Here is a 26,712-nt window from a genome sequence, read left to right as displayed (position 1 = left end):
GGGTGAGGTTCAATGGGAGGAGAAAGGAGGGAAGCCCAAGGTTTTTTAAAATTAAATTTTAATTTATTAAAAAAGAATTTTTGAATTCCTCACCTCTTACCAAATTTTCATTTAAACCACATGAAACTCTGTACTTGTAAATACGTTTAGGCTATGGATATGATACTGAAATTTAAAGGTATATAATTTTAATTGTGCTAGTTGTTTATGTCATAGCTATTGCCATTACATTCAGTAATATACAGGGATTACGATTTATGAGTAACATTTGTACAAAAACATTACAAAATGTTCTGTATGGTGTGATATAGGAGGAGGTCAGTGGAGCAGGTGACAGCATGAGTTACCGCACTGGGTGACACCAACCCTAGTGATGCCACTGAGGGACAGCACCTTTGAGTGGAAAGGCCCTGATGCAGGAATGCTGCAGGAGATTATGCTTGTGCCTGCAGGTCTCCCTTCTTTCCAAGCAGTACTACTGTGCGTTTGCATGAGTTTTGGGGATGAATCTGTAATCTTCATGCCCTTATCTAACACAAAATCTGTGCCCTTTGGGCGGGCTACGTCTTAGGTGATGTGCATGAGTCACAACCAAGGGCTGGGGGCTTCTTTAGACCCAAATGGGACAAAAGGACCAAATACACCATCTTGTTTTAGTTTACAGTCCCTTCATCTTAGGGCCTAAGCTAAGACTTAGAACAGACATTTTAACATTATAGAATGGAGGAGAAAAAACATACAAAAGCTAGAAAACCCTCAAACAGAGATGTCCTGGAGAAGGGAGGGTGGCCATCTGAGGAACTCTGAGAGGGCCAGAATTAAACCTGTGGAGAGCCAGAGGTTCTCCACCCATGTTAGAGGAGCACTGCACAAACACACTGCTTGCTATGCAGTTCTCCACCCCTTTTTTTTCTTTCCATGATGCCCTTTGGCCCATGTGGCAGGGAAGATCCACCACCTACCCACCCCATCTGGATCATGTTTTCCAGATGAATAAAAGCCAGTGGGTTCCATCTTTACGATGTTGAGGTAGACACTGAAGGGGAAGCTGTGAATTAGAGAACAAATTGTGAAGCCATATGAAAAAGAAGACGATGTTGCATTTTCTATTTTTGCCATCTGACCATCTACTGATGATCTCAGTGTGTTTCCTTTTCTTTCTTCCAACAGAACAACCAGGTCTTTGAAACCTATTTGAAGCCACTTTTCCAGAATGCCCTCTCAAAGTTATGAAAGATGGGAATGGAACACAAACACCTCCTTTTACTGCTGCCCTCAGAGCAATACTGACTCTTTTCAACAATTTGTTGTTTTGTTGTTGTGTGCCTTCAAATTGTTTCCGGCTTATGGCAACCCTAAGGGGAACCTGTCACAGGGTTTTCTTGGCAAGATTTTGTTCAGAGGAGGTTTGCTGTTACCTTCCCCTGAGGCTGAAATCATGTGAATTGCCCAAGGTCAGTCAGTGGGTTTCATGACCAAGTGGGAACAATACAACTAATAAAATAGAATAAATTGCTTTGATTGTCCTGTCATAGTGTTGAGGTGTTCTGGCAAGCACAAAAATTAAGCTGATTTATAGGAAGGAACCATTGTAACTTCTCCCAACTTACTGGATATTATGTTCTGTTACCATTCACATCAAAAATTGCTAATAGTCTGTGGGTTGCCTAATCCCCTGGAATTGCCACTATGGGGTCTCATCCACCAGATCTGGCACTATGGCCACAGTAATGCATGATGCCTTATGGAAGGAGTGGGGAACCTGTAACTCCCTTCCCATCACCCAGCACTGGTCATATTGAGTGGTGCTGATGGGAACTAGAATACAACATTAGGACAGCAAGCTTTCCACTGCTGTCCTAGAATGATAGCACAAGGCCTAAACTCAGCTGTTAATCCCAGCCAGAAAAGATCTTTTTAATCAATGGAATTTACTAAGTGTTACCATTGAGGAATGGATTTATAATAGGTTTGTTCATGTTGGGACCAGCAGTTAAACTTTGGCTTGGAGTGGGACTCATCTAGCCTTCCAGATTATATTGGACTGGAGTTCCCAGCAGGCCCAGGCAGCATAGCTAGTGGGGGCAAATATTGGGAGTGGCAATCCAAAATAGCTGAAGGACCACAAGTTTCTCACTGCTAATTTAGGCCATTGTTTTTAATTAAATCTTGCTACTGTTAGCTGCCTTAAGTCCACGTTTGGCAGAAATGCAGAATATATATTGAATAAATAAATCCACTGGTTTACTCAGGCTGATACTAGCTCCCAGCCTAACCTACCTCATCAATTTTTTGCTAGGAAAAAGTGCCATTATGAAATAGGGACACTGTGTGTGTGTTTTTTAAAGTAATAAAGGAGGAAATCTAGCAGAAGGAATCTAAAGCAGGGAGAAGAATATCTTCACCAAGACTACCTGAGTTTGTCTAGGTTTATTATTATTATTAAACTTTATTTCTAAAGCGCTGTAATTATACACAGCGCTGTACAAAGTCAGTAAAATTAAAAAGTATATAAAAGCCTGCCCAAGGCTTACATTCTAAGATAACAATAAAAGAGGAATAGATAAAATTACCATATAGAAAAGAAAAAACAAATTAAAAACATCAAATATAAAACAAATCACATTACATCAAATATTGTCAGACAGCCAGATGACAATCACAAATTCCCTGAGAACGCTTCCCTAAACAATATGGTTTTCAGCTCAGCCTTAAAGCTGGTTAGGGAAGTGATGAGCCGTGCATGCAGAGGAAGAAGGTTCCAGGAATGAGGGGTAGCAAGAGAGAAGGAACGGATCCGGGATGGGGCAGAGGAGATCCTGGGTTGAAAGAGGAGACTTTGGCTACCAGAGCGGAGAGTGCGAGTAGGGATGCAGGGAGAGAGAAGATCGGTTAAATAAAGAGGGGCCAGCCCATGCAGGGCTTTAAAGGTGAGTAGCAAAAGTTTGTACCTGATGCGGAAAGGAAAAGGGAGCCAGTGAAGGGAGGACAACAGGGGGGAGACATGATCATAACGGCGAGCGAGTGAAATAATGCGTGCAGCTGAATGCTGAACAGAAATTAATGGGTGGAGATGAGAGAGGGGAAGCCCTGCCAACAGGAGGTTACAGTAGTCTAGACGTGAGACCACTAGGGCATGGACCAGTGTCTTTGCGGTAGAAGCTGAGAGATATGGACGGATTTTGGTGATATTGTAGAGAAAAAAATCTGCAGAATTTGGCTGTAGTCTGGATCTGAGGGATAAATGACAAAGAGGAGTCAAAGATGAAACCGAGACTGCGGGCTTCCTGGACCGGCTGGATAGAGATGTTATTGACAGAAATAGAAAAGGAGTAGTGAAGGGTGGGCTTAGGAGGGAAAACAAGAAGCTCTGTCTTGGACATATTGAGCTTCAGACGCCGATGGTGCATCCAGTGGGAGACAGCTGTTAAACAGGATGACACTTGCTGCTCTAGCTCTGGCGAAAGATTAGGGGTGGAAAGGTACAGTTGGGTATCATCGGCGTAAAGATGGTAGGAGAAACCAAAAGAACTGATAAGTTTGCCAAGGGAGAGTGTGTATAAAGAGAACAGAAGGGGACCCAAAACAGAGCCCTGAGGAACTCCAACAGATAAGGGGACAGAAGATGAGGTCTGACCACCCGAGACCACTGAAAAAGATCAATTTGACAAGTAAGATGTGAACCAATTGAGAACAAGGCCCGAGAAACCAAGGTCAGAGAGTACATCTATTAGGAGACAGTGGTCCACGGTGTTGAAGGCCGCAGACAGATCGAGTAGGACAAGGATCGAATAAAGGCCATTCGCCTTGGCCTGCAAAAGATCATTCGAGATCTTAGTAAGGGCCGTCTCTGTGGAGTGCCGTGGGCAAAAACCAGACTGGAAGGGATCCAGAATGGAGTTGGTTTCAAGAAACTCAAGAAAGCGTGAATAGACAACTCGTTCCAACACCTTAGAGAGAAAAGGAAGAAGAGAGGTTGGACGATAGCTAGCCAAGGAAGAAGGGTCGAGAGGGTTTTTTCAGGATAGAGGAAACTAAGGCATGTTTGAAGACTGAGGGGAAGGAACCCGAAGAAAGAGAGAGATTAAAGATATAGAGGAGGGAGGGTAACAAAGAGGGGGCTATAGAGATTAGGAGACGGGAAGGAATTGGATCAAGAGAGCAGGTGGTGGGTTCTGATGACTTCAGCAGCGAAGAGAGTTCTTCCAAAGAAACAGGAGGAAACACAGAGAGTTTATTAGTAGGAGGGGCGAGGAGATTAATGGTGGGAGCCAAATCATGAGGAGTTAACTCAGAACGAATAGGTTTGAGGAAAAACTTACATGTTTCATCTTAGCTGCTATGCTGCATCTGTGTACAGCATTGTATAAGGGAGCTCTGTGAATACCTAAAATGAATTTTATTGAAAAAACTATACACTGTCAAGTAAAATAGAAGCAATTTTTGTTCTACGACTTAAGGTGGAGGATATATTCAGGGCAAATACATCATTGTATTTTAATGTTGATTAATTTGTTTAATTATGCACCTCATCCATTAAACTATAACCTTGAAATAAAATTATGTTGTGCTATGATGTGTCCTTATTGTCCTTACTGAAACAACTTTTAAATGGATATTATTGCAAACATGAAAAATCAAGGATTTGTGGATTCAAAAGAACAGCTTTAGGATAGAACTGACCTATGGGTACAGGTCCCCAAAATCTCCTGTTGACTGGATTCAAAGGTATGAATAAAGTTTAAAAGTAATATTGGATAAAATTACTACATGCTTCAATGTGCTGTTAAAAATACATCTGGTTCTCAGTTAGTTTTTACAAGATTATTTTCTTTTCAGCCTGCATCCCACATTCTTGCATCTTTCATTTTGGAGTATATCTCATTGAATTCAGTGAAGCTAGCTTCTGAGTAGACTTGTACTTGTGATTTTGATCAGCAGCAGGTCATACATACCCTGTGGAATTGAACTACTCTAAAGGCACCAGATACTGTCTCATCTTAGAAGCAGGATCAACCCTGGTTAGTATTTGGATGGGAGACTACCAATGAATACCAGATGGTGTAGGCTATATTTCAGAGGAAAGAAAACAACTCTTGAACCTTCCTTTCCTAGGGAAATCCTATGAAATTGATGGAGTCGCCATAAATTAGTAGCTGCCTGAAGGTATGAGATGGCTCTTCCTGTATTTGTGGCAAAGCAGCACACAAAGAACATATAGAAACATAAAGTAATGGTCTATATTGAGAAGCTGAAATGCATCATCCTAGGACCAGAGTGCACAATTAGATGTTTAGGAGAGGAGAGTGTGTTCGCAGCTTAGGGTGCTTCTCGACTCGTCGCTTCAGATGAGAAATCAAGTGAATGCAACGGTCAAGAGTGCCTGTTATCAGCTCCAGCTCACACTTAAAGGTGTGATGCACATGGTGTAGTGGTTTGAGCCTTGAAGTATGGCTCCAGGGTTTGAATCTTGGCTCCACCAGGAAAACCCACTAGGTGACCTTGGGTAGGTCACACTCTCAGCCTCAGAGGCTGGCAATGGCAAACCCCCTCTGGAGAAACTTGCCAAAAAAACCCTGTGATGGGTTTGCCTTAGGGTCGCCATAAGTCAGAAATGACTTGAAAGCACAAGAACAAATATACAAAACAGGTAGACAAGGGGTCTGGCCAAATCTGACCAGTCCAGCTGTTCACATGCCAAAACACCCTGAGGGAACTCCAGGGCTTCCAGGGAACACCGGGCTTTCCCCTAACTTGGCTTAATTTGGAGCAAAGTCAGGTTAAAGGCCAAAACCTGTGGTATCTCCCTGGAAGTAGCTGTAGGCTGCAAGGACAATATAGACATACTCTAACTGAAAACATAGATTCAGACAAGGTATTGGTGGTGGCAGCATTAGTTCAGGGGAAAAGAGGACATCTGGTCACCCTTCCTCATAGGAACCTTGAGGGCATTTAGATCAGGGAAATTATTATTAATAATAAATTATCATTTTGCTTATCCCCAGCCCTGCCACAATATAAGGACTTCCTCCCGTCTCCCTTGTGTGACACCAAGTGTGGGGACCATCTAAATGTCTTCAAGGTTCCTTATATTATTATTATTGTTATTGTTATTTCTTTTTACCTGCCTTTCCCCATGGATTGAGGTGGGAAACAACAATGAACAGATAAACTGCTGTTGGTGCTAACATTATTTAAAGCCTTTGCCCCTGGTGCTTGCAGTGACTGCTATGGAAGGGTTCACGTTAAAGGGTACACATTTTAACAGTCATCTTTGATCTGTACCTGGTTAAATTTTTGTAAGCTGCTCTGAGTTCCAGTTTCAATGCCAAGTCTGGATACTCAGGTTTCAGTTGTGGCCAGGAGTGTATCTGTACAATTAAATAGCGCAGCAGCAGTTCCCATTCCTGTAGATATCAGATCTGGCCACAACAACACATGCCTTGATAACATCCTATTTGCACTATTGTAATGCACTCTTATCTGGGGTTACCTTTGGATCAAAGTTTCGTGGCCAGACTGCTGACAGGGTCTAGTGGCAGAGAATATGCAGTATAACTTTGCTGCTAAAACAGCATCAGAGGTCCATTTGGGGGCACAATTCAAAAGGCTGGTCATAACCTATAAAGCCCTGTACAGCTTGTAACCACACTATCTGAAAGACTGTATTTGTCTATATGAGCCTACCCAAACCTAAAGATCTTAAGGGAGAGTATTCTTTTTCCCACCATCATTACAGGTATGGTTGCTCAGGAAATGGGGAAGAGTGTCCTTGGTAAATGTTCCCATGCTGTAGCTGGCCTCCTCTGTGACTTCTTTTTGCCAGTTGGCAAAAACCTTTTTCTTTAAAAAGAGCTTTAGTCTTTAACAGAGTGTGGCAGAAAAACCTTTTAACAATGTGTTACTGCACCATGATCTTGTGTTTCATACAAAGTTATAGCGTTAGTCTGGATCAGTCTGCAAAGGGATCTTGTAGCATCTTTGAGATAATGTAACTGTAAGATTTCTTTATGGATGGAATTGTAGTAACTCAGCATAATATGTATTTCTTTTCTTTCTTTTATTTTTTGAAGGTTCTGATATATTTAATAAAAATTATATTTTAAAAAAGAGAGACAAAGGGGCTGAACAGACCGGTGTTTAACGCCAGCCTTGGGGCACAGTGGGGGCATGGCAGCCACACGATGAATGCCCCAACTCCACCCTCAAGCTACTGTCACACCACCCAACCGATCACACAGCAGTCTGAGTTAACGGCGCTCTTTTGGCATGGCGTTCAGGTGACGCACACCAAAAGGAGTGCCAGAAAGTGTGGTGGCGGTGGCAAAGGCACCCTTTTTCCAGCTCCAAAAGGAGCTGCATTTTGTTGTTCTTTTTAGGGCCAGAAAAACATCAGATAGAGGCCGCAGCGTGTAGCTGCCACGGCCCCGATCTGGTGAGGAAAGGGGCAGTGGGACGTCACTCCAAAGGGGCAGTCTGTTTAGCCCTTGACTCAAGCATCTGAGGAAGTAGACTCGAGTCTGCAAAAGCTTATACTACCAATGTCTCTTTTCTCTCAGTCTCAAAGGTGCTACAAGATCCCTTTGCATACTTATGTTTTATAGGTATAGTATTTTAAATGAAATAATTTAAAAGGATTGCCGATTTAAATTTTTTAAATTGTGTACCATATATTGTTTAAATTGTGTTTTGTCTTAATCTTATACTGGAAGTTGCCCTGGGTTCAATATGGGGAAAGGGCATTCATTAAATAGGGATCTTGTAGCACCTTTGACTGAGAGAAAGAAAGAAAGAAAGATGGTAGCATTAGCTTTTGACGACTTGAGGCTACTTTCAAATTTGGCATTAATTAATTAATACTGCTGAATTTTAATTCAAACCATGTGCAGAGCAATGGCATACAACTAGAAACAGCTTCAATTTTCAGATGGTAGCTACATTACACTGGTCAAGCCACTTCCAACAGCGGACTTACCTTGTCATTTACATGGTTTAATTTATTTCTCAAGCACTTCCCATTCTACTTTCATTAGCAACAATGAATCAGGCAAAACAACCCAAAAAGCCATTTACCAGCACAAGCATTTTTTGTCTGCCAATTTTTAATTAAACTTTTCAAAAATTAGGAAAGCTTTACAAGGCTCCACTGTTTGTTCATCAGGCAAAGGTGTTAAAAATCATACAGGAGAAAGAAAAAGAGATCTACATTTTCTCAAAATGTTGTTCCTGCTGTTCTCAGTTAAAATAGCACGGAGGGATATCCATACAGGTAGAAGCCATTCCTCCCTTTTGGCTGAACAAGATTTTTACTTAAATCCAATTTGAGTAAAATGTGGTATGAGAACTAAGGGCCAGAGGGAAAAATGCTTTTATGTCTGTAACTGGTCTCTGGGCTGGGCACTGGTCATCCTAAAGGAACTCTTTATATTCATATTCATTGCCTAGCCTGACTGCCATTTACAAACTAAGTTAGCAAAACCTGGTGGAGTTCAGTATAACCTTATAAATTCTGTTGGTTTGGAAATCCCAGCTAATGATTGTAAAATTAATGTTTTCCCTTTTTTCCTTTTGCACAGAAGCTGCTTTATTTTCTGTTACTCCTACGTTTCCTAGAACATTAAGTTTGAAAGAGTACAAACAAAAGATTGCAGATCTGGCTTCCATATTTCATGTTTTTATTAGCTTCTTGCTGGCAAGCATTACACTTGGGAATATTGCACCAGGCATTAAAAAATAAAGGAGTTCTACCACAGGGACGTTTTTGCATTCAGAACCAACATAAATACTTCTACTTGTATTTTCATAGCTGCACATAATATTTGGTTGCTTGATTTATAATGCATAGAAACAAACAGTCATGATAACTGAGAAATGCGGTATTTTTTGAAAATAAGGGAGGGAGTGGAGACTTTTTGGTAACTAAATCATTTGAATAATACTGCTTGTTTAGTGGTTCAAGGAAAACTAGATTAGATTACATGATGATAGTTTTTCCTCCAACTGCATTTGAACAATTCTAGGTATGATCCAGAGGGAACTTATCCAACACAAGCTCCGTTCATACTATTTCCATTCATTTCACTCTAACTTGTGTAGGAGGCGTTCAGTGTGAACTGGAGTCTCTCTTTTGTTCCCAGTGGTATGCAACAGAATTAAATGAATTAAATGCAGTTTAAACCAAAATATGATTTTTAGTGCTTTAAACTGCATTGTACAAAAAAAAAGGTGGGGTGGGGTGTCTTAATGTAGTTAATTTTAACATTTTTTCTAAGGGTGATTTGTTTTTCTTCATCTTTTAATTTAAAAAGAGACTTAACAAGTTAAGCAGGCACATGCATACATTTCTCACAAGACAAAAGACAAGAGGCCAGAGCATATCCATTCTCCAGACTCTAAAAATCAAATAATAAATATTCATAACAAAGAAAAGAAAATATTAAAAAGGAGAACCTCCGAGGTTGTTTCTGTCAAGGCCAGACTCCAGTCACTGAAATACATGGTTGTGAGAAATGGCAATTTCGCTTCTGGAGAGTGAACAAAAAACAGAGGAGGAAAAAGGTTATCAGTCGTCCGTTTTTCGCGCCAATCTACAGAAAGTCCAGTTGTGTTCAACTGTATTTTCATTAGCTCGCTCACTCATGTGGTGGACCCTCGTGTTTCGGATGGTGAAACCTTGCTTTGTGATATACTCCATAAGATGGACGCGGAGTGCGACCTCTTGGTGGTAATCACATGGCCCAAACGTAAAGGAAACTTGACAGTCTCTCGTGTCCATCATATGCTTATTCCACTTGGTAAAATGGTTGGAAATCCCTTCCAACAATGAGTGGACCTTGGTTGTGATAGTGAGCTGCGTTATGATGACTGCCACCGGATTGGAGTATTTTGAAAGCTTGCGAGTACTGGAAAGCTCCACCACCTCCTCAAAGGTATCCATAGGATACAAAGGTTTGGGGTCATTGAGACACTGTATTAAGGGTTCGATCTGATAAAAATCTGCTTCTTTTCGAAGCAGGTCGAATTCCTTGAAGTCCAGAGGCAGAGTCAGCTCTGATGTCCGTAAAAAATTGAGAACATACCGGAAAAGTGGTCCATCCCGGTCAATGAAGTAATTGCCCTGAGAATCTCTGGCAGTGGGGAAGTCCCCCCGGAACATGGCTCCCAGCATCGAATCAGGGTACCTTGTGAGAGTGGTGAGCGATGTCGTATACAAGTGACCACCCACATTTAGAGTGACAGGTTCAGTCATCTGAAAGCGGGAAGGAAAGGTACCAGAATTCTTTCAGATCACCACAGAAATATGTTTGACATGTTTTAACCATTATGCAAGTCACTATAAGAAAACAAATGGCTCTAATTGTGAAAAAGAAGAAGAAATAGAACTGAAATTTATCCTTGCATGATTTAATATGTGGCATTATCAAGAGCACATGGGAGAAATTTGTAAAGTATAGTTCACAATGAGGTGGAATCATACGTAACCTGCTTTTAAACCTTTTGTTAAAGTTATTTATCTGGGCTGGCACCCAGCTTCTCTGTTAAGTATGCATATAATCTTATAATGGAGTGATTCAAAGTGATCACATACAGCCCTGTATCTGAGGCACAACTTCAATGCAGATGGCTCTGGCTCTGTCGCTTGTTCTCAGCAGATTTCCTTTGCTGTGTATTTTGCTATTCATACACATCTCTGGCTCATAACTGGGGCAATATGCTGTATGATGAAGGCAATGCTCCAAACATGGGAGTGCCTTCCCACTTTTTACTTAGCCACCACTGTACAGGAGTTTCCTCCCTCCTTCCTAAAGTGTCCCTTCCTATTTTTCCCCCCAAAAAACTCTATTAAGAGATGGGAAACCTCTTGCCCATATTTTGCCAGTGGCTATTTCAAGCAAATGTAGCAAAAAAAAATTCAAAGTATTGCGCACACACACCGTGCCTTGGGTTGATTTTGCCACTGGTTCACAGTAATGGAAGCAGGTATCACCACAGCAGAAGAGTCAAATGGGGGAGAAGGAATGCCACAGCTAGGTGTCTAGTCCTCTGGGTCTGTCACAAACCATACATTTTACAAGATGGTGGCACACTTGATAGTTCTGGTTCCCCATATGTTTTTGCTGTGCAGCTTCAATAATCCCTTATCATTGCCCATGCTGGATAAGGCTGATGAGACCTTATGCCCTAGACATCTGGAAGAACTGCAGTGGGTCATTCACCGAATTTGTGTGTCTGTGTCTGTTGAAGGTTTTAAACATTGGGAAATTCTTCTGAGCATGGCATTTCACCATGTAGGTGCAAATGTATCAGGTTGCCACAGAGGAAGACATGGGAAACAGAGCCATTCCATCACTTCTGTTAAAGACCATGACCATCAGGTTCCTTCTTTCCTGGAACCATTTCCATTTCAGTTTGCCATTATAAGAACTACTATTTAACATTTAGAATTCAAGTCTGAGTTTGTTTGTTTTTTCCCCTCTTGCGTTCCCATCTCTTTCTCTTTTCATGCCTTTTCTTTTTAGATTGTAAAGCAGACCAGGACTGTTGCTTTATTGACTTGTACACTATTTTTTTAAATTATGGTATTTATACCCCGCTCTTCAGTCCTAGAAGCCTTTTCAGCAGAAAAGCAGAATAAAAATATTGTAAATACATGGTAACAAATAATTTTCAATTGTTTTTTGTGCATCAGATTAGAAAAGGGGTAAACAAACAACAGTCTTTTAGTGCCTTGGAAACTTAACACATTTATTGCGGCAGAAGCAGAGCTTGGAAACATGACTTTTTGGACTACAACTCCCAAACTGTATCAACAGCAGGGGCTAGGAAACACTGAGTGCTGCGATACAAAGTGATGTTTCCAAGCCCTGCATTTAAATTCCCTCAACTAGTATCAATCTCCTCTAACAGAGGAAATCAACTGACTGAAACTTTGGCTGAATGTGCTGAGTATTACTAAATAGAGCATATGCATGTGCCCAGCTGTCTGGGTAAAGAACACAGAAGGGCACATTTACACACATAGGCAAACAGGCACACACATGACCCCTGGGGGAAACTTATGGTCCTCAGCCCAACTGCAATACTTACTATATATCCCCAGTCTCCATTATCCATCTGTTCCGATGCGCGATCTACGCGGGTCCAAATATATGTGCAGTTTTTTGAAAGGCTATACAATTCACCACTTATTCCTTCCTGTTTGGGGGGGAGAGCAAAGCAGACGATGAGCACTCACAAGGAGAAGATGAAGAATAACAAGAACACAACCGAGCAATGTTTCCACCCATCAAAAGGGGGCAGGAGCTTTGTCAAAAGTGTGCACTTTGGATTCCAGCTACAAAGCAACTCAAGTCTAATCATCTACAAAAGCATACTTTCTCTCTCCTGACCTTCCTGCATCCTTTACAAGCACACAGAGGAGTTGTGCCTCCCAGGGAAAATGGTAATCGGCCTATACACTGCCTTGTGTTAAATAATGAGTAGTTGGCCTCAAGAGAATTCATACTCTGGAGATGCAACAGAATTTTGCTGGGACAAAAACAGTCAGTTCTGAAAGGCTGCAGAGCACTGCCAAATACATGCTAAAGATCACCCCACCACTCTGTATGTATATGTATAAATTATACAAATACATGTATATATACATGTCTATACAAATACAGTACACATTTATATGCATCAACATAGTATCATGGTTTCAGCATTGGACTACGACTCTGGAGACCAGGATTTGAATCCCTGCTCAGACATGGAAACCCACTGGGTGACCTTGGGCAAATCACACTCTCTCAGCCTCAGAGGAAGGGAAAGGCAAACCCCCTCTGAACACATCTTAACAAGCAAAACCTGTGATAGGTTTGCTTTAGGGTTACCATAAGTAGGAATCTATTGAAAGCACTCAACAACAACCCAAATACACATATACATACAAATGTGTACAGGCCATCGGTCAGGGATGCTTTGGTTGTGAGTTCCTGCATGGCAGGGGGTTAGACTGGATGGCCCTTGTGGTCTCGTCCAACTCTATGATTCTATGTATGTACACAAACACATGCACACTCATATATCAATGACATACATATACCTTTTTGTTTCTTTATTAGATATGTACCTCAGAGGAAATAACTGGCAAAACCACCTCTGAACATTTCTTGCCTAAGAAAACCCTACGAAATTCATGGGGTCACCATAAGCTGACAGATGATTTGAAAACACACACCTCATTTTTTTCCACATACCCCCAGAGATTCTTTGTGGAAATTCATGGGACAATTCTCATTAGTTACTTTCAATCAACACTTGAAACTCCTGTACAGATGGCTTTTTTTTAAATCAAGTTTACTGAAGTAAGGAAAATAAGCCAAGAGTTTTACAGTCTGCATAAGAATCACGTGGAACCAGCCCTCATCCTGACTCTTTCTTCAAATATACTGTGAAACTGGCTAGAGAGATAACTGCACAAACTACAGGGTTGTCATCCTTGAATACTTCATAGGAGGCTACATGGTCCAGCAGTGAGCACTGGGCTTAAATTGTTTAAACACTTCACACGACTCGCTGGGTAGCTGTTGTGCATATTATTGCCTTGGTTTTTTTCTAAGTACAGATTTAGCTTCACACTACATGGAAATGACTTTCTTGCTCATCTAGTTCAGCAGTTTATAAGAGCCCACTGAAATGTGAAGAATGGAAAGGAAAGAAAGGAGGGAAGGAATGAGGAAGGAAGATTTTTGTCAGTAAAATAAAATGCTTCGGTCTTTATTTTAACCCAGGGATTGATTTAAAACAAATCCAGTTGTTGCACACTTCATCCTTAAAGAATGCTCTATTTCAACTTCAAGCATAGCTACACCATGTTGCACAACACGTTAAAGAAATGTGGTAGCTGCACTTTTCTGAAAGAAGCGATCGATCCCTAATGGGGAATTCTCATCATCCTTGCCAGAGGGGAGGAGATACCATGACAGCTGAACAGGACTAAAACTTTGTAAATTAGTATATATGGCATGATGTTAATCCAAGTGGTGTTTGCACATGTAGAAAAAATTACCTTCCATCTCCTCTTCCTTCAAATTAAGAGGCAAAGATTTCCTAAAGCTGACTGATAGCAGAACATCCAAGGATGTATCTGGCAAGGGAAAGGATCTCAATCTTTATTTCTGAGTCAGACTTATTCAGACATTTTAAAGGTTAGGCTACTGGCAAACAAGCTCTCTTACTGCAAAATTCCTGTTCTCCAGGAATCCAAGCAAACAAAAAAGAAAAGACACAAAAATTTTGTGCTTCCAAGGCTTGTAACTAGGACATGGCTCAAAATGCAAACATGATTTTGCTCTTTGGGTAGCAAAACTGTGGTTGCTGTCACTTCTCAGGAAGATGTGGCTTTGAGTACAATTGTACAATATAATAGTCTCTCTCTCTCTCTCTCTCTCATTCTCATCAGCAAGGCACTAGGGAAAAAACAGATCATCTGCAGAGTCCTCTATCTCTTACAATGATAACTATATATAAATCAGTTCAGATGGTGAGCCGCATTTCAAGAGCAAATAATGAAGCTGTTGCTATACAAAGCAACTGCTCAATGAAAACCAATACTTGGTAAGATGTAGTAGTGTTACTTATCTCCTTAGTTGCAAAAAGAAAAAGAAAAAAAAAGACCAAAACAGATCAACCCTATAAAAAGTGGTTCAACATCTCTTTTACAACAGAATGTGGATGGGTGGGTAGAGGGAGAAGAAGAACAGCTAAACAGAGGTCACAAAATCCCAGCGGAGGTGTAGCTTGTTCTATGCAACTGGATGTATTTACATTATATATTTGTGGTACCAACATAATGATGGAAACACACATCTGTGTTACCAGTGAAAGAGATTTATCTATATGTTTTATATTTTTATAATGATGACAAAAAAGCTGGCGTTTGCAAGGCCAAACTCCAATCTAAATTCAGTCCAAGTTCTCCGACCCAGAGTTCCAAAGTTAGACTGGGGAAATGAACCAAAAAATGGACTTGGGTTGAGGTGCTTTAGGCAAAAAAAGCATGACTCGGATGACCAGTGCACAAGTCTACATTATCTGTGTTTATCCTAGGTCTTGCTGGTCAATTACAGACCTTTGCACTACTGCCAATTACAGAATTTGATGGCTCAAATCACGGTCTGTTACAGACTGCCAAAATAAAGCTGCTTCGGGTCTCTTTGGAGGTATGCTGTTTAAATGATGCATGCATCCTAAGAATCTGGAAGCTGCAACAAAGCTGCCCTCCAGTGCTTAGGAATGGAATGTGGCTTTGGCGCGACCTCCGAACTCTTAGGACCCATGCATCATTTAAATAGCATACCTCCAAAGAGACCCGAAGCAGCTTTATTTTGGCAGTCTGTAACAGGCCTATAATTCCCTTAAGAGGGCTTCGAGACCTCATTCTCACCAAGTGGTGCACCAAAGTCTGGGCTGTACCATTGTGTGAGTTGTAGTCCAAAATACTTGGAAGGCCAAAGCCTCCTACACCTACTCTACACAGACAAATACCATGCCAAAAAGTCTAGCCTTGAAGCCTATACAGATTGAGGCTCCCAATATCTGAAACACTCAGGGCCAGAAGTATTTTGGATTAATTTTTTTAAAATTATTTTTAGAATACGTGTATTTGCATATGCATACATAATGAGATATCTTGGAGATGGGACGCAAGTCTAAACACAAAATATAGTCTGAAGGTAATTTCAGACAATATTTTAAATAATTTTCTCCATGAAAGAAAATTTGAGAACAATGGTGTCTCTATTTCAGTCTCCCATTTAAAATGTTTGGTTTGTGAAGTATTCCAGATTTCATTATTTCGGATAAGGGAGACTCAACATGTAGTAATGTTATCAAAGAAGAAGAGGTGTTGAATGCTATGGTAGTAAGGAGCACCCAATTGTATCAAATCCCACCCAATGAATTAATGTATCAGAAGAAGAGTAGGAATGGAAAAGGTAGCTATGAAAGAACTAGAAACTGAGCACTAAAGTTAGAATTGTCCAAACCATAGTGTTCCCCATCACCATGTATGGGTGTGAGAGCTGGACAGTGAAGAAAGTGGATAAAAAGAAAACCAACTCTTTTGAGATGTGATGCTGGAGAAGAGTGCTGAACATATCATGGACAACCAAAAAGACACTCTCTAGAAGCCAAGATGATCAAATTGAGGCTGTTGTACTTTGGTCACATCATGAGAAGGTCCGACTCAATGGGAAAAACAATAATGCTAGGAAAAGTAGAGAGCAGCAAAAAGTGGAAGAGAGGAAGACTCAGTCAAGAAGGTCATAGGTATGAATCTGCAAGACCTAAAGCAGTGGGCAATAATAGGAGGTCTTGGAGATGTCTCATCCACAGGACCCCTGTGAATCAATGTCAGCTCAAGAGCAATTAACAACAACAAATCAGGCAACATGAATGGAATTGATGCATTTCCATGGTGCAGCCTTGGCCACAAAGGTTACTGGCCTTCAACTCTTCCTCCAAAAATGGACAGCTTTCTTCCTCCTCCCCATTCACAACTCAGTCACAAGACATTTTTTCATCTGTTTGAAACTTCAGAACTACAGATGGATGCAACTGGCCTAAACACAAAGGGCAGCGACAAGAATCAATTTGCTTAACCAAGCACACAAATGAGAACAACACTATTTCCTCTGTTATTGGAGATCACACCCTTTACCCATGCACCAATACTGCATATTTTGTACAAAAGTATACAATCTGTTCTGCACCTCCCTCCCAGCAAAGGAAAAGAGCAGTACTTGGAAAAATTACTACTAGTACAACTCCTTTTCTCCTTCTCCTTCTCCTTCTTCTTTGGATTATCAGTCCCAGATTCCTGCAGCCTTATCAGCCTAACCATACTGGCAGGAGGATTTTAGGCACTGTAGTGTAAAATATGACATTTTCCAAGCTCTAGGGATGAGGCTAATCTTTCTCTGTTCCTTGCTCTTCTAATGATTGTTTGAGTCTTGCTTGTCCTGGCAGCATGTTTCACAGCCCTGCCAGCATTCATTCACTGGAGGGCCTTCAACCAAATTGGTGCTCTGTTTCTATGGATTTACAGAGTAAATGAGTGGCAAGGAGGACAGAGTCCCCTATCATGCAGTTTTCCAAGAAGCCACCAAGAGTAACTATCCAAGTGAAAATGCACTGCTTGAAAAACAGCTTCAGCAGGGATTTCAATTGACGATCACTCCAAATATTGTGAATACTATTCTTTTTATTTCATTTATTTATAAACGATCTTTCTCCCAGATTAGGACCCAAGGTGGCTCCCAAAATAATAAGCTAAAAGCAACACTATTTTAAAACACAATTAGAAGCATCATATTGAAATAACACGTTGAAAAAAAATATAAAGTCATTTAAAGGATATAAAAGTTAAAAAAAATAAAGCACCCTCCCATAAGAAGCCTCCCTGCAATTAATTAATTAATAAATAAGTCATTAAAAGCCTGCTGAAACAAAAAGGTATTTGCCTGCTAGTGAAAGGAAAGTGTGGAGGAGGCCAGTCTAGTCTCCCACACAAGGGAGTTCCAGAGGTTGGGAGCAGCAACCGAGAAGGCTCTCTGTCATGTTCTCATCAAGCAAGCTTGTGATAGTGGTGGGACCAAGAGAATGCCTTCCCCATAGATCTTTGGCAGGTTTCTATGGGGAAAAACAGTCTTTCAGAGAGTCTGGACCAAAATCACATTATATAGGTTTATAGGTCATGACCAGCACTTTGAACTGTGCCTGGAAACGAACCAGTAGCCAGATAAGCTGTTTTAACAAGAGAGTTAACATGCTCCCTGTAATTAGCTCTAGTCAGCATTTTGAAGCATGTGAAGTTTCCAAACACCTTCCAAAGGCAGACCCAAATTGAGTGTGTTACAGCAGTCCAAACAGGATGTAATCCAGGCACATGTCACTGTAGCCAGATCTGACATCTCAAGAAACAGGCATAGCTGGCACGCTACTTTTAACTCTGTAAATGTACTGTTGGTATCCAAGCTCAGGAGAACACCCAAGCTGCATGCAAGCTTCAGAGGGAATGTAACCCTGTCCAACACAGGCACATTCCCTATTCCCTGATGTGCTTTACAACTGACCAGGAACATCTCTATCTCATTTAGATTAAGTTTCAAATTGTTCACTGTCCTCCAGTCCATTACTAACAACAGACAGCTTCCTTGGAATCAGATGGAAAAGAGGTAGAGTTGGATGTCAGCAGCACATTGGTGATATCACACCACAAAACTCTGGATAACCTGTCCCAGAGATTTCATGTAGATGTTAAATAGCTTGGGAGACAAAACCCTGAGGGACTCCAAAGACCAACGGCCAGGGCATCAAACTGGAGTCCCCCAGCACCACCTTCTTAGTTCACCCTTCCAAGAAAGACCAGAACCACTGCTTAACAATGCCCCCAAATCCCATCCCAGAGAGTCAGCCCAGAAGAATAGTATAGCTGATATTATCAAAAGCTGCTGAGAGTTCTAGTGAAACCAACAAGGACACACTCCCACTGTCCAGTTCCATGCATAGGTCATCCACCAAGGCAACCAAAGCTTTCTCCATCCCACACCGAGGGGTCCACCTGGATCCATAACTCCCCTGGGGCGGACAATTTCAATCACTCCCACCCTACCCACCCCTGCAGAGACTCCAAGTCCCAGTGAGTCTAAACGTCACCAGGTGGTGATAAGTCCATGACAACAGAACTACAGAACGTTTCTCCACATCCAGATCAATATCATGCTGCCCAGAACAGAAAACCAGGTCCAGAGTGTGTCCTGCAGCATGGATAGCACCAGATATTACTTGGGACAGACTCATGGTTGTCATGGTGGACATGAAGTCCAGAACTGCTCTTAACAGTCCAGTACAACAAGGCCAGGGGATTCCAACACCAACACAGATACCAACTTAGCCAGCTCAATAAGTGAGACTGTTGAGCAGCAGGGTGGGCTGCTCAACAAACCCCTATTCTGTTCTAGCCACCCACCTCCAAAAACACACACTCTTACCCAGCAGACGGTGGGACAGGGCACCTGCTGAGAGACATGGACTACAACTCCACCTCCCCTCACCTGTTGCTGTAAAGAAAATCCAAGTGGACAAAGCTGGAAGAGATCAATTCCCCTAGCTTCCTCCAGCTGGGTCTCCATAATACAACCCAGGTCAGCATGCTCATCCTGGTTCAAGTCCTAGATCAATGATGTCTTTCCCCATTAACCAACCTGGCACTGAGCAACAGCAATTTCTGCCCAGAGGGCCTGTTATCAAGGCTGTCCAGACTATTTGAAGTGGAGGACAGCTTGGGAATAACCAATACCTTGTGGCCCTCCATTCTACCACAATAAATGGATCTTTCTGCCAGAAGCAGAGTCCCTCACAGTTCCTGCCATGCTTGTTAGTCATTTATGCTATACATACTTGCTTTATATTACTGGATGATGGGATATGTCATATCCCATGGTGCTCCTGGTCGGAAGGAATGTTTATCCTGGAGTTAGTTAATGAGCAGACATGAAGGGGAAAAATATGCACTGAGGGTTGTCAGGGTCAGTTCTATGGGAATCCCTGGTACAGAGAGACAACAGGCCAATCCTGGGAAATTGATTTTTTAAAAAATCTATGAACTAATGGTGCTTAAATGCATAAAAAGGTTGGATTGCTTTGTGCTTTGAATATACTGTGTAACCAAGATTGCTTTAGTTCTATGGTGACTGCAATGACATTTTTTCTTACTGCAACAGGGACCAATACTATATTTGTGCCCATTGACTACACTCGTTTCTTTCCAGAAATTTCACTGTGAACTGGCATCCATTGGCTCATGCACCAACACTGGCCTATGGATTACTACTTTATAGGAAAGCTATATGCAGTCTTACATAGAAGTGTACCTTCTACATTGTCTTTCAGAAATAATGGGGGGGGGGGGAGAGATAAACATATAAGCACCTTGTTTCTAACATTTTACTCATCATTCTTAAAATATTCCATAATCCATTTTTTCCTGAAAAAGTATGTTTTGAGGGGAGGTTATTTTTACAAATTTTTCCAGGTCCCCCCCCCCAAAGGCCTTCACATCTCTAGGTTATGTAGTGTGATCATGAATAATTTATTGTATCCATTAGTTCCGGCAAGCCTCTTCATATCCCTTTTTACTTACTTACACACACATACACACACCACAAAAGGAGGCACATACAACTGATGCCTCATTAATTTTTAGCCAGTTTTCAGGATTACTAGCAGTGCAGAAATCTTGTTTTAAGATGCTAACATTTAAAGCAAGGACTGCAGCAATGCATATTGACAGACAGCTGTATCTGACACCAGAGAACACCACCCCGGTTTTTTTCATCCTGGAAGCAGCTGACTCTGCACCATGAGTTTCAGCCTGGGAATTTTAAGCCTGTGTTCTGAGAGATGGCATCCTAGTTTTTCAGGATCTTTCACTGAAACAGGCCCACTATCACTGAACGCTCCAAATTTCCTCAGATTGCACCATCCTGAAAAAAACCATGCAAGAAATGCAAAATGTCAATTCCCACAGCAGAAATATGCTGCTGTTATGCACCTTCAAGTTGCTTCTGATTTATGGCAACCCTAAGACAAATCTATCATGGGGTTTTCTTGGAAATATTTGTTCAGAGAAGGTTTGCCATCCCCTCCCTCTGAGGCTGAGAAAATGTGACTTGCCTACAGTTACCCAGTGGGTTTCATAACCAAACAGGGAATCGAACCCCAGTCTCCAGAGTCCTAGTCCAACACTCTTACCACATAGGGACAGAGAAATCACTGAAAGTGGGGCACATTTGAAGTGGGTGCACAATGGATTGAAGCAAAGTATGTACCACAGGTAGGGCTACAAAGATCCTATATGTTTCTGATATTGTGTGTTTTTTCATTGTTGTTACTCTCCGCTTCGATCCATGGGGAGAGGTAGCTAAGAAATAAATATTATTAGTACTGTATTAGTATTCAAAATAAATTTATGCAAAATGCAGCTTAAAGATACTGGACATCCTACAGCCATAGAAGCTGGTAATAGATTCTGTATCCTCCCCACACTCCATTATTCCAGACTTTACCCATGTGAAACTTTCCTCCAGGCCTGATCATGACTATATTCTCTATCTGCCCCCCTCCCCCCTTTGCCTAGTTCCCTACTGTTACCTCTTATATGGACATCTTTCCATTTTCACAACACAGATCTCATTTTTCTTGACAGGCAAAACAGACAGTCCTACAATAAGCAGTTGTTGTTCTTGAGAGACCAGTGTGGCGTAGTGGTTTGAGTGTTGGACAATGACTCTGGATAACAGGATTCAATTCCCAGCTCTGCTATGAAACCCATTGGTTGACCTTTGACAAGTCACTCTCTCTCAGCCTCACAGAAAGCAATTGCAAACCTGACTTGAAGGCAAATAATAATAATAATAATATCCCACCTCTTCAATAAAATTTTCCCAGGCCTGATCATGACAATGTTGTATATCCCCCACTCCCTTTCCCTAGTTCTCTACTGTTACTTCTTATATGTTTACTGAACATTAGCTTGGATAAAAAGGACTTCTTTCCATTTTCACATCACTGATCTCATTTTCCTTGGAAAGCTAAACAGACAGTCCTACAGTGGGGAGTACATCATCCATTTTACTACCCCCTTTAGATCAAGTTTTGCCAAGACAGACATAGAAATTTCTGGCCCTTCTAGCCTGTCAGCACACATATAGTCGTATGAACCAATTGCAATGCAATAGTTTAACAGAGAGAGAGGAGAGAAAAGAAAAGGAAGGATTCTATGATTCTTTGATTCTATGGTATATATTCTCTTCCAACTATTTTTTTTAAAAAAAAAGCTTTACTGCCCAAATGTCTGCCAGTTACTGCCAAAGAGAAGTGTTTGCAAATTTTGATGACTATGACAAAAACTGGAAAATTCAAGGATTCTCCAAATACGATTTTGGTACTTAACAGGATTGGTCTTATTTTAGTTTTATTTCTATCCTGCCTTTCTTCCAACATGGGACCCAAATGAACTCCATCATGACTAAGACTGCAAAATTTGGGAATAAACCCCAATGAACTCAATGGAATTTATTCTTGAGTAGTCAAGTGCAAGAGTGTACTGTTAAGTTCTGTTAGTTCAGTGGTTCCCAAACCTTGTTCCTCCATGTGTTTTGACTTCATCTCCCAGAATCCCCATCCAGCTTGGCCAACAGTCAGGAATTCTGGGAGGTGAAGTCCAAAACTTCTGGAGGACCAGAGTTTGAGTACCACTCCATTAGTCTCAAACAGTTGCAATGAAAATGACTGAACCTTAAGCCATGGCTCATGAGCTGAATTGAAACCACTAGCATTTGTGTTCATTCCTATACTGGATTTACGGGGGGAAAACATTTGAACTTATTCCCTTAAACATTATTTTGATGACTGGAAAATTTAAATATTTGTCCAGTACCATCACCATCATTGTTTTGCTTTTACTACCATTATTATGAGTTATTATTCTAATAGTTATGATTAGGAATGAAAAGTAAGAGGTATCTGAACTCTTAAACAGGATTATTTAACCAATGGCTTTAAATACACTATCGGGACTGATAAACTGTGATCTAAATATTTTTAGTCAGGCTTCTGAGAAACCAAAAGTGTGTTTTGCATTGGGTTTTTAAGTGACTATGTTGGAAGTTTCATGGTTAAGCTTATGAATGGATTTATACTTCTGAAGTGATTCCCCAAAGTAATATCAATGTGGTTTCATTACCGAGGGCCCAGCCTGTGTAAATGTCAGTTAATGAGTCATACACTCTTGCTTAACGTTTCAAGAGAACAAAAGATCCAAGCCTGAAAATATTAGAGGACAGACATCCTACTTACACCTATGAGGGCTAGGAAGGAAACACAATTTGGACTCCTGTTGGTGCTTTAGCAGGAGTCTGGTGTAGTGTAGTTTATGGCAAAAGTGCACAGTGGTGACGGACCAACAAAATCTTAGCCCAAGGCATGCTTTAACATGCATCCAAGCAAGACTTTTATTATTTTGTGCTATTATGTGTCTTCCATTTGAATCCCTTCCATGTTTTCCCTCTGCTGCTGCTTCTCTTTTTCCTAATGCAAAAAAAAAGAAATCCATTATGGTGGAGGAAATAATTATACACAGACTTTTGATTAGAAATGCTAGGAGCCTACCTCTTGGATGTATCTATTCGTCCAGAGCTTGGAAATATCACTTGTTTGGAATAGCTAGAGATGCCAATGACTAAAAACCCTAGGTAGCCTACTACTGGGTTCCTCTCAAAATAATACTAATAGCAGTGGGTGAGCAAAAAGCAGGTTAAGCATTACAGCCCAACAGTGGAACACTGGCTAATTTCTCATGGGCTGCCTACTCCTTGCTGGTCCCTGTTATTTGAGCAAAGAAAGCTAGACTAACAGCATAATAGTTTTTTGTGGGTTTTTCGGGCTATGCGGCCATGTTCTAGAAGAGTTTATTTCTCTGAAGATGCCAGCCACAGATGCTGACAAAACGTCACGAAGAAACTTTTCTGGAACATGGCCACATAGCCCGAAAAACCCACAAAAAACTATGGATGCCAGCCATGAAAGCTTTTGACTTTACATAACAGCATAATCTTTTTAAGGTGAGTGGCAGAGGTAAGCAAAAGTATGAGCACCAACAGAACATCCAGATGTGCTGCTTCCTCTCCTCTCTCACAACCATCTAATTGTGCACTCAGGTCCTAGGATGATACATTTCAGCTTTCTGCATATAGCCCATTACTTTATGTCTCTGTCTCCTCATCACACGCTGCTCTGCCACATGTACTGGAAGAACTACCTCATACCTATAAAGACCATAAAGGGAGTGAGGGTGTTGTGTGTGTGCCTCCAAGTCACCCACCAATTTATGCAGACCCCATGAATTTCATAGAGTTTTCTTAGGCAAGAAATACTCAGTGGTGGCTTTGTCAGTTCCTTCCTCTAAAATTCAGTGGTCTTTCCACATTCACTGGCATTAGGGGTGAAGGACCACCAGGAATGTGGAAAAACCACAAACAAACAAAAAAACCAACACTATTATTTTTACCTAAGAGAACACCTCTCTAGGAATCTCCAGGTCTTCCAATGCAACTCTATAGACAACATCTGCCAGAGGTTGATTGCAAAAGCATACTGGAGGGCCTACAAATGCCTAGACAAGTGTTTTCTCTAGGAATGTCTAGGTTCTCCAGCACAACTCTATGGTGAACATCTGGCAAAGATGTGCAGGAGGACCTAGCGATTCCTAGAGAGAACATATTAATCAAAACCACAAATAATCAAATCCCCAAAAGTCAAAGCTGCAAATGTGAAGGGCCAACTGTATACCCTGTAGGGCCTGGTATTCATTGGTGGTCTACTATCCAAGTACTAACCAGGGCTGACCCTGTTTAGCTTCCAAGATGAAACAGGATGTGGATCCTTTAGGGTATTTTGGCTGTAGTCCATAAGGGACTACCATCCAATGACAATCAGTAGTTGCAACCAGAGTTCTCCTACCTGTTCTTCCTGGAGGTTGTTAATTTACTTCTTCCAGGCAAATTGCCCCACTGCAAGGTTCATGAATGACAGATATGCAACAGATGGTGGTGTCCTTACCATGCACCTGGAGCCACAAAGAATATTAAATTTTGTTGTCATCTGTTGAAGCTGTATCCACAGCACAGGAGAACCACTGCAATGACTAAGCAGCAACCCCAACCCATGTATATTGTATCTGTAAAGTGCCATGTAAATTTATGGTGCTAATCAAATAAACAATGATGATGATGATGATGATGATGATGATACAAAAAGGCAGAACAAATTCAGTGGCTAGGGAAACAATCCATCCACTGCCTAAGGCAACAGGTACCTAGCCAGCAGGCACAGGAATTCAAAACATATGCAGAGTAGGCAAGTATTGATGGACATGTATATTATATGTGGATAAGACTTTTGTCACATCTTGCAAAGTGAGCTTGTTCACTGCTTTAAAAACACGGGCCACTTTCCCAAAGACCAGGTCACCATTTTTATCATTAGTCAGCCATCAGCTTCCACAGATTCTGTACAGAGGGATTCAACCATCCAAATCTTTTAAAAATATATAAATTTCAAAAAGTAAACCTTGATTTTGGCATTTTATATAAGGGACACTATTTTACTATACCACTGTATTTAATGGAACGTGAGCATCACCAGATTTTGGTATCCAAAGTCAGGTCCTGGAGCCAATCCCCTGTGGATATCAAGGGCCCACTGTACTTGTTTATCCTTTTTCCCTTTCCCATGATACACCATTCAAATCCTGAAGGTGGATACTTGAAGAACTTGCACTCATAAAAACACTTGTCCAACTAAACTTTATTGTGCCATCTGTCCTGTTTTTAACTTATCTGTTCTGGTAACCTCTTCCACTGAAGAATGAATTAAAATGAATTAAATAAATTTGTCTCTGTGGAAACTTAAAGCATGGCCCACAACATGATGTGACATTGCTACTCTTCAGATACAAAGACATCCAAAGAGAATGTGCTTATTGCTCTTGATAAAGCAAATAACATTCCACCACCACCATTATCACTATCATCAGCAGACTTTGAACCCCTGGTAGTTTAGCTACCCTATACAAAACTATTCCAATGCTTCAAGTATTTACCATATATAAATCACACTAGTGCTTCCTTCCATGTGAATGCAGTGCTGATTAAGATCTTCAGTGGAGATCTTGTTCTAGGTGCCCTTGGCAAAGACAATTGGTGATAAGGCCTGCTCTGCAATGGCACACTGCTAGTGGAACATAGGCTGTGTCTTCCTTATCTAAAATGCTTGGGACCAGAGGTGCTCTGGATTTTTTCACATTTTGGAATACAAATAAAATCTAAATATGAAATTCATTTTATTTACTCACCTTGTAAACCTAGCCTGAAGGTAATTTTATACATAATATTTTTAATAATTTTGTGCATAAAACCAAGTTTGTATACACTGACCCATCAGAAAGCAAGGGGGTTACTATCTCAGCCACCCATGTGGATTATTTTGGAGTATTTCAAAATTCCAGATAAGAGATACTCAGCCAGTGTCTATTCAATTGGCACTATCTTTCCTATCATCTATTTTAGATAATAAGTATACTATTGGTGATGAGTCTGCTGTAATTGCTGTTTTCTTACAACTGGTACTACCTTATCATTTTCTAGGTTTGTTATTGCTGTTGATTACTGTTTTTGAGCTGCCACAGGGTTCATTTTGGGGTGACACAACCAAAAACATACCTGGGGACAAAGCAGAAGACATAGCTATGTTAGCGGGTGTTCAATGGATTTGCACTTGGACTTGGAAAGCAAATACACTAAAATAATTACCTACAACAATATGCAGCAGATTAGCATCTACTGACAGATCTTCAAGAGTTTCTGATTCCCAGTTAATTAGCAGCAGCAGCAACACACTTCGTTTGCTCTTCTATATTCTATAATTAACTAATATGGGTTGGACTTGAGGTGTGAGAGGGCTGTCAGCAAAATTCTGGTCCAGAAAACAAAATTCCTGGGCTGATCTTGTGCTCAGGGGATATCCTTGCTCCTTACTCCTAACAGTATATTACTATCTTCCTGCCATTGTTTTTTACCTGACTCCAACTAATAAGACTTCACAGTTCTA

At 41.0% G+C, this 26,712-nt stretch overlaps 2 protein-coding genes across 8 annotated transcripts in view; one reads left to right on the top strand and one right to left on the bottom strand.

Moving 5' to 3' along the window:
* Window positions 1-4,529, top strand: part of LOC149321274 (peroxisomal acyl-coenzyme A oxidase 2-like) — a 32,164-nt gene extending 27,635 nt beyond the window's left edge. Inside the window, exon 15 of the mRNA XM_089518661.1 lies at window positions 1,171-4,529. Coding sequence (XP_089374787.1) covers window positions 1,171-1,233 — 63 coding nt within the window. The 3' untranslated portion in view covers window positions 1,234-4,529. The remainder of the gene's footprint in view (window positions 1-1,170) is intronic.
* Window positions 4,530-8,050: 3,521 nt separating this feature from the next.
* Window positions 8,051-26,712, bottom strand: part of KCTD6 (potassium channel tetramerization domain containing 6) — a 45,395-nt gene continuing 26,733 nt past the window's right edge. For 3 of the 7 annotated variants that reach the window (XM_089518652.1, XM_089518605.1, XM_089518635.1), the window contains exons 2-3: window positions 12,088-12,195; window positions 8,051-10,249 (exon numbers count right to left, since the gene is read on the bottom strand). In XM_089518652.1, coding sequence (XP_089374778.1) covers window positions 9,563-10,249; window positions 12,088-12,114 — 714 coding nt within the window. In that variant the 5' untranslated portion in view covers window positions 12,115-12,195 and the 3' untranslated portion in view covers window positions 8,051-9,562. Of the gene's footprint in view, window positions 10,250-12,087; window positions 12,196-22,902; window positions 23,134-24,564; window positions 24,671-26,712 lie in introns of all 7 variants that reach the window. The other 4 variants (XM_089518613.1, XM_089518620.1, XM_089518627.1 and 1 more) reach the window with 3 other exon arrangements.

This window comes from Sceloporus occidentalis, unplaced genomic scaffold (genome assembly GCF_023333645.1).
Source record: "Sceloporus occidentalis isolate IW3139 unplaced genomic scaffold, rSceOcc1.0.p SCAF_1, whole genome shotgun sequence".
Classification (NCBI taxonomy): domain Eukaryota; kingdom Metazoa; phylum Chordata; class Lepidosauria; order Squamata; family Phrynosomatidae; genus Sceloporus; species Sceloporus occidentalis.
The sequence above is the reverse complement of the archived record's forward strand: the minus strand, read 5'-3'. Positions and strand labels throughout refer to the sequence as shown.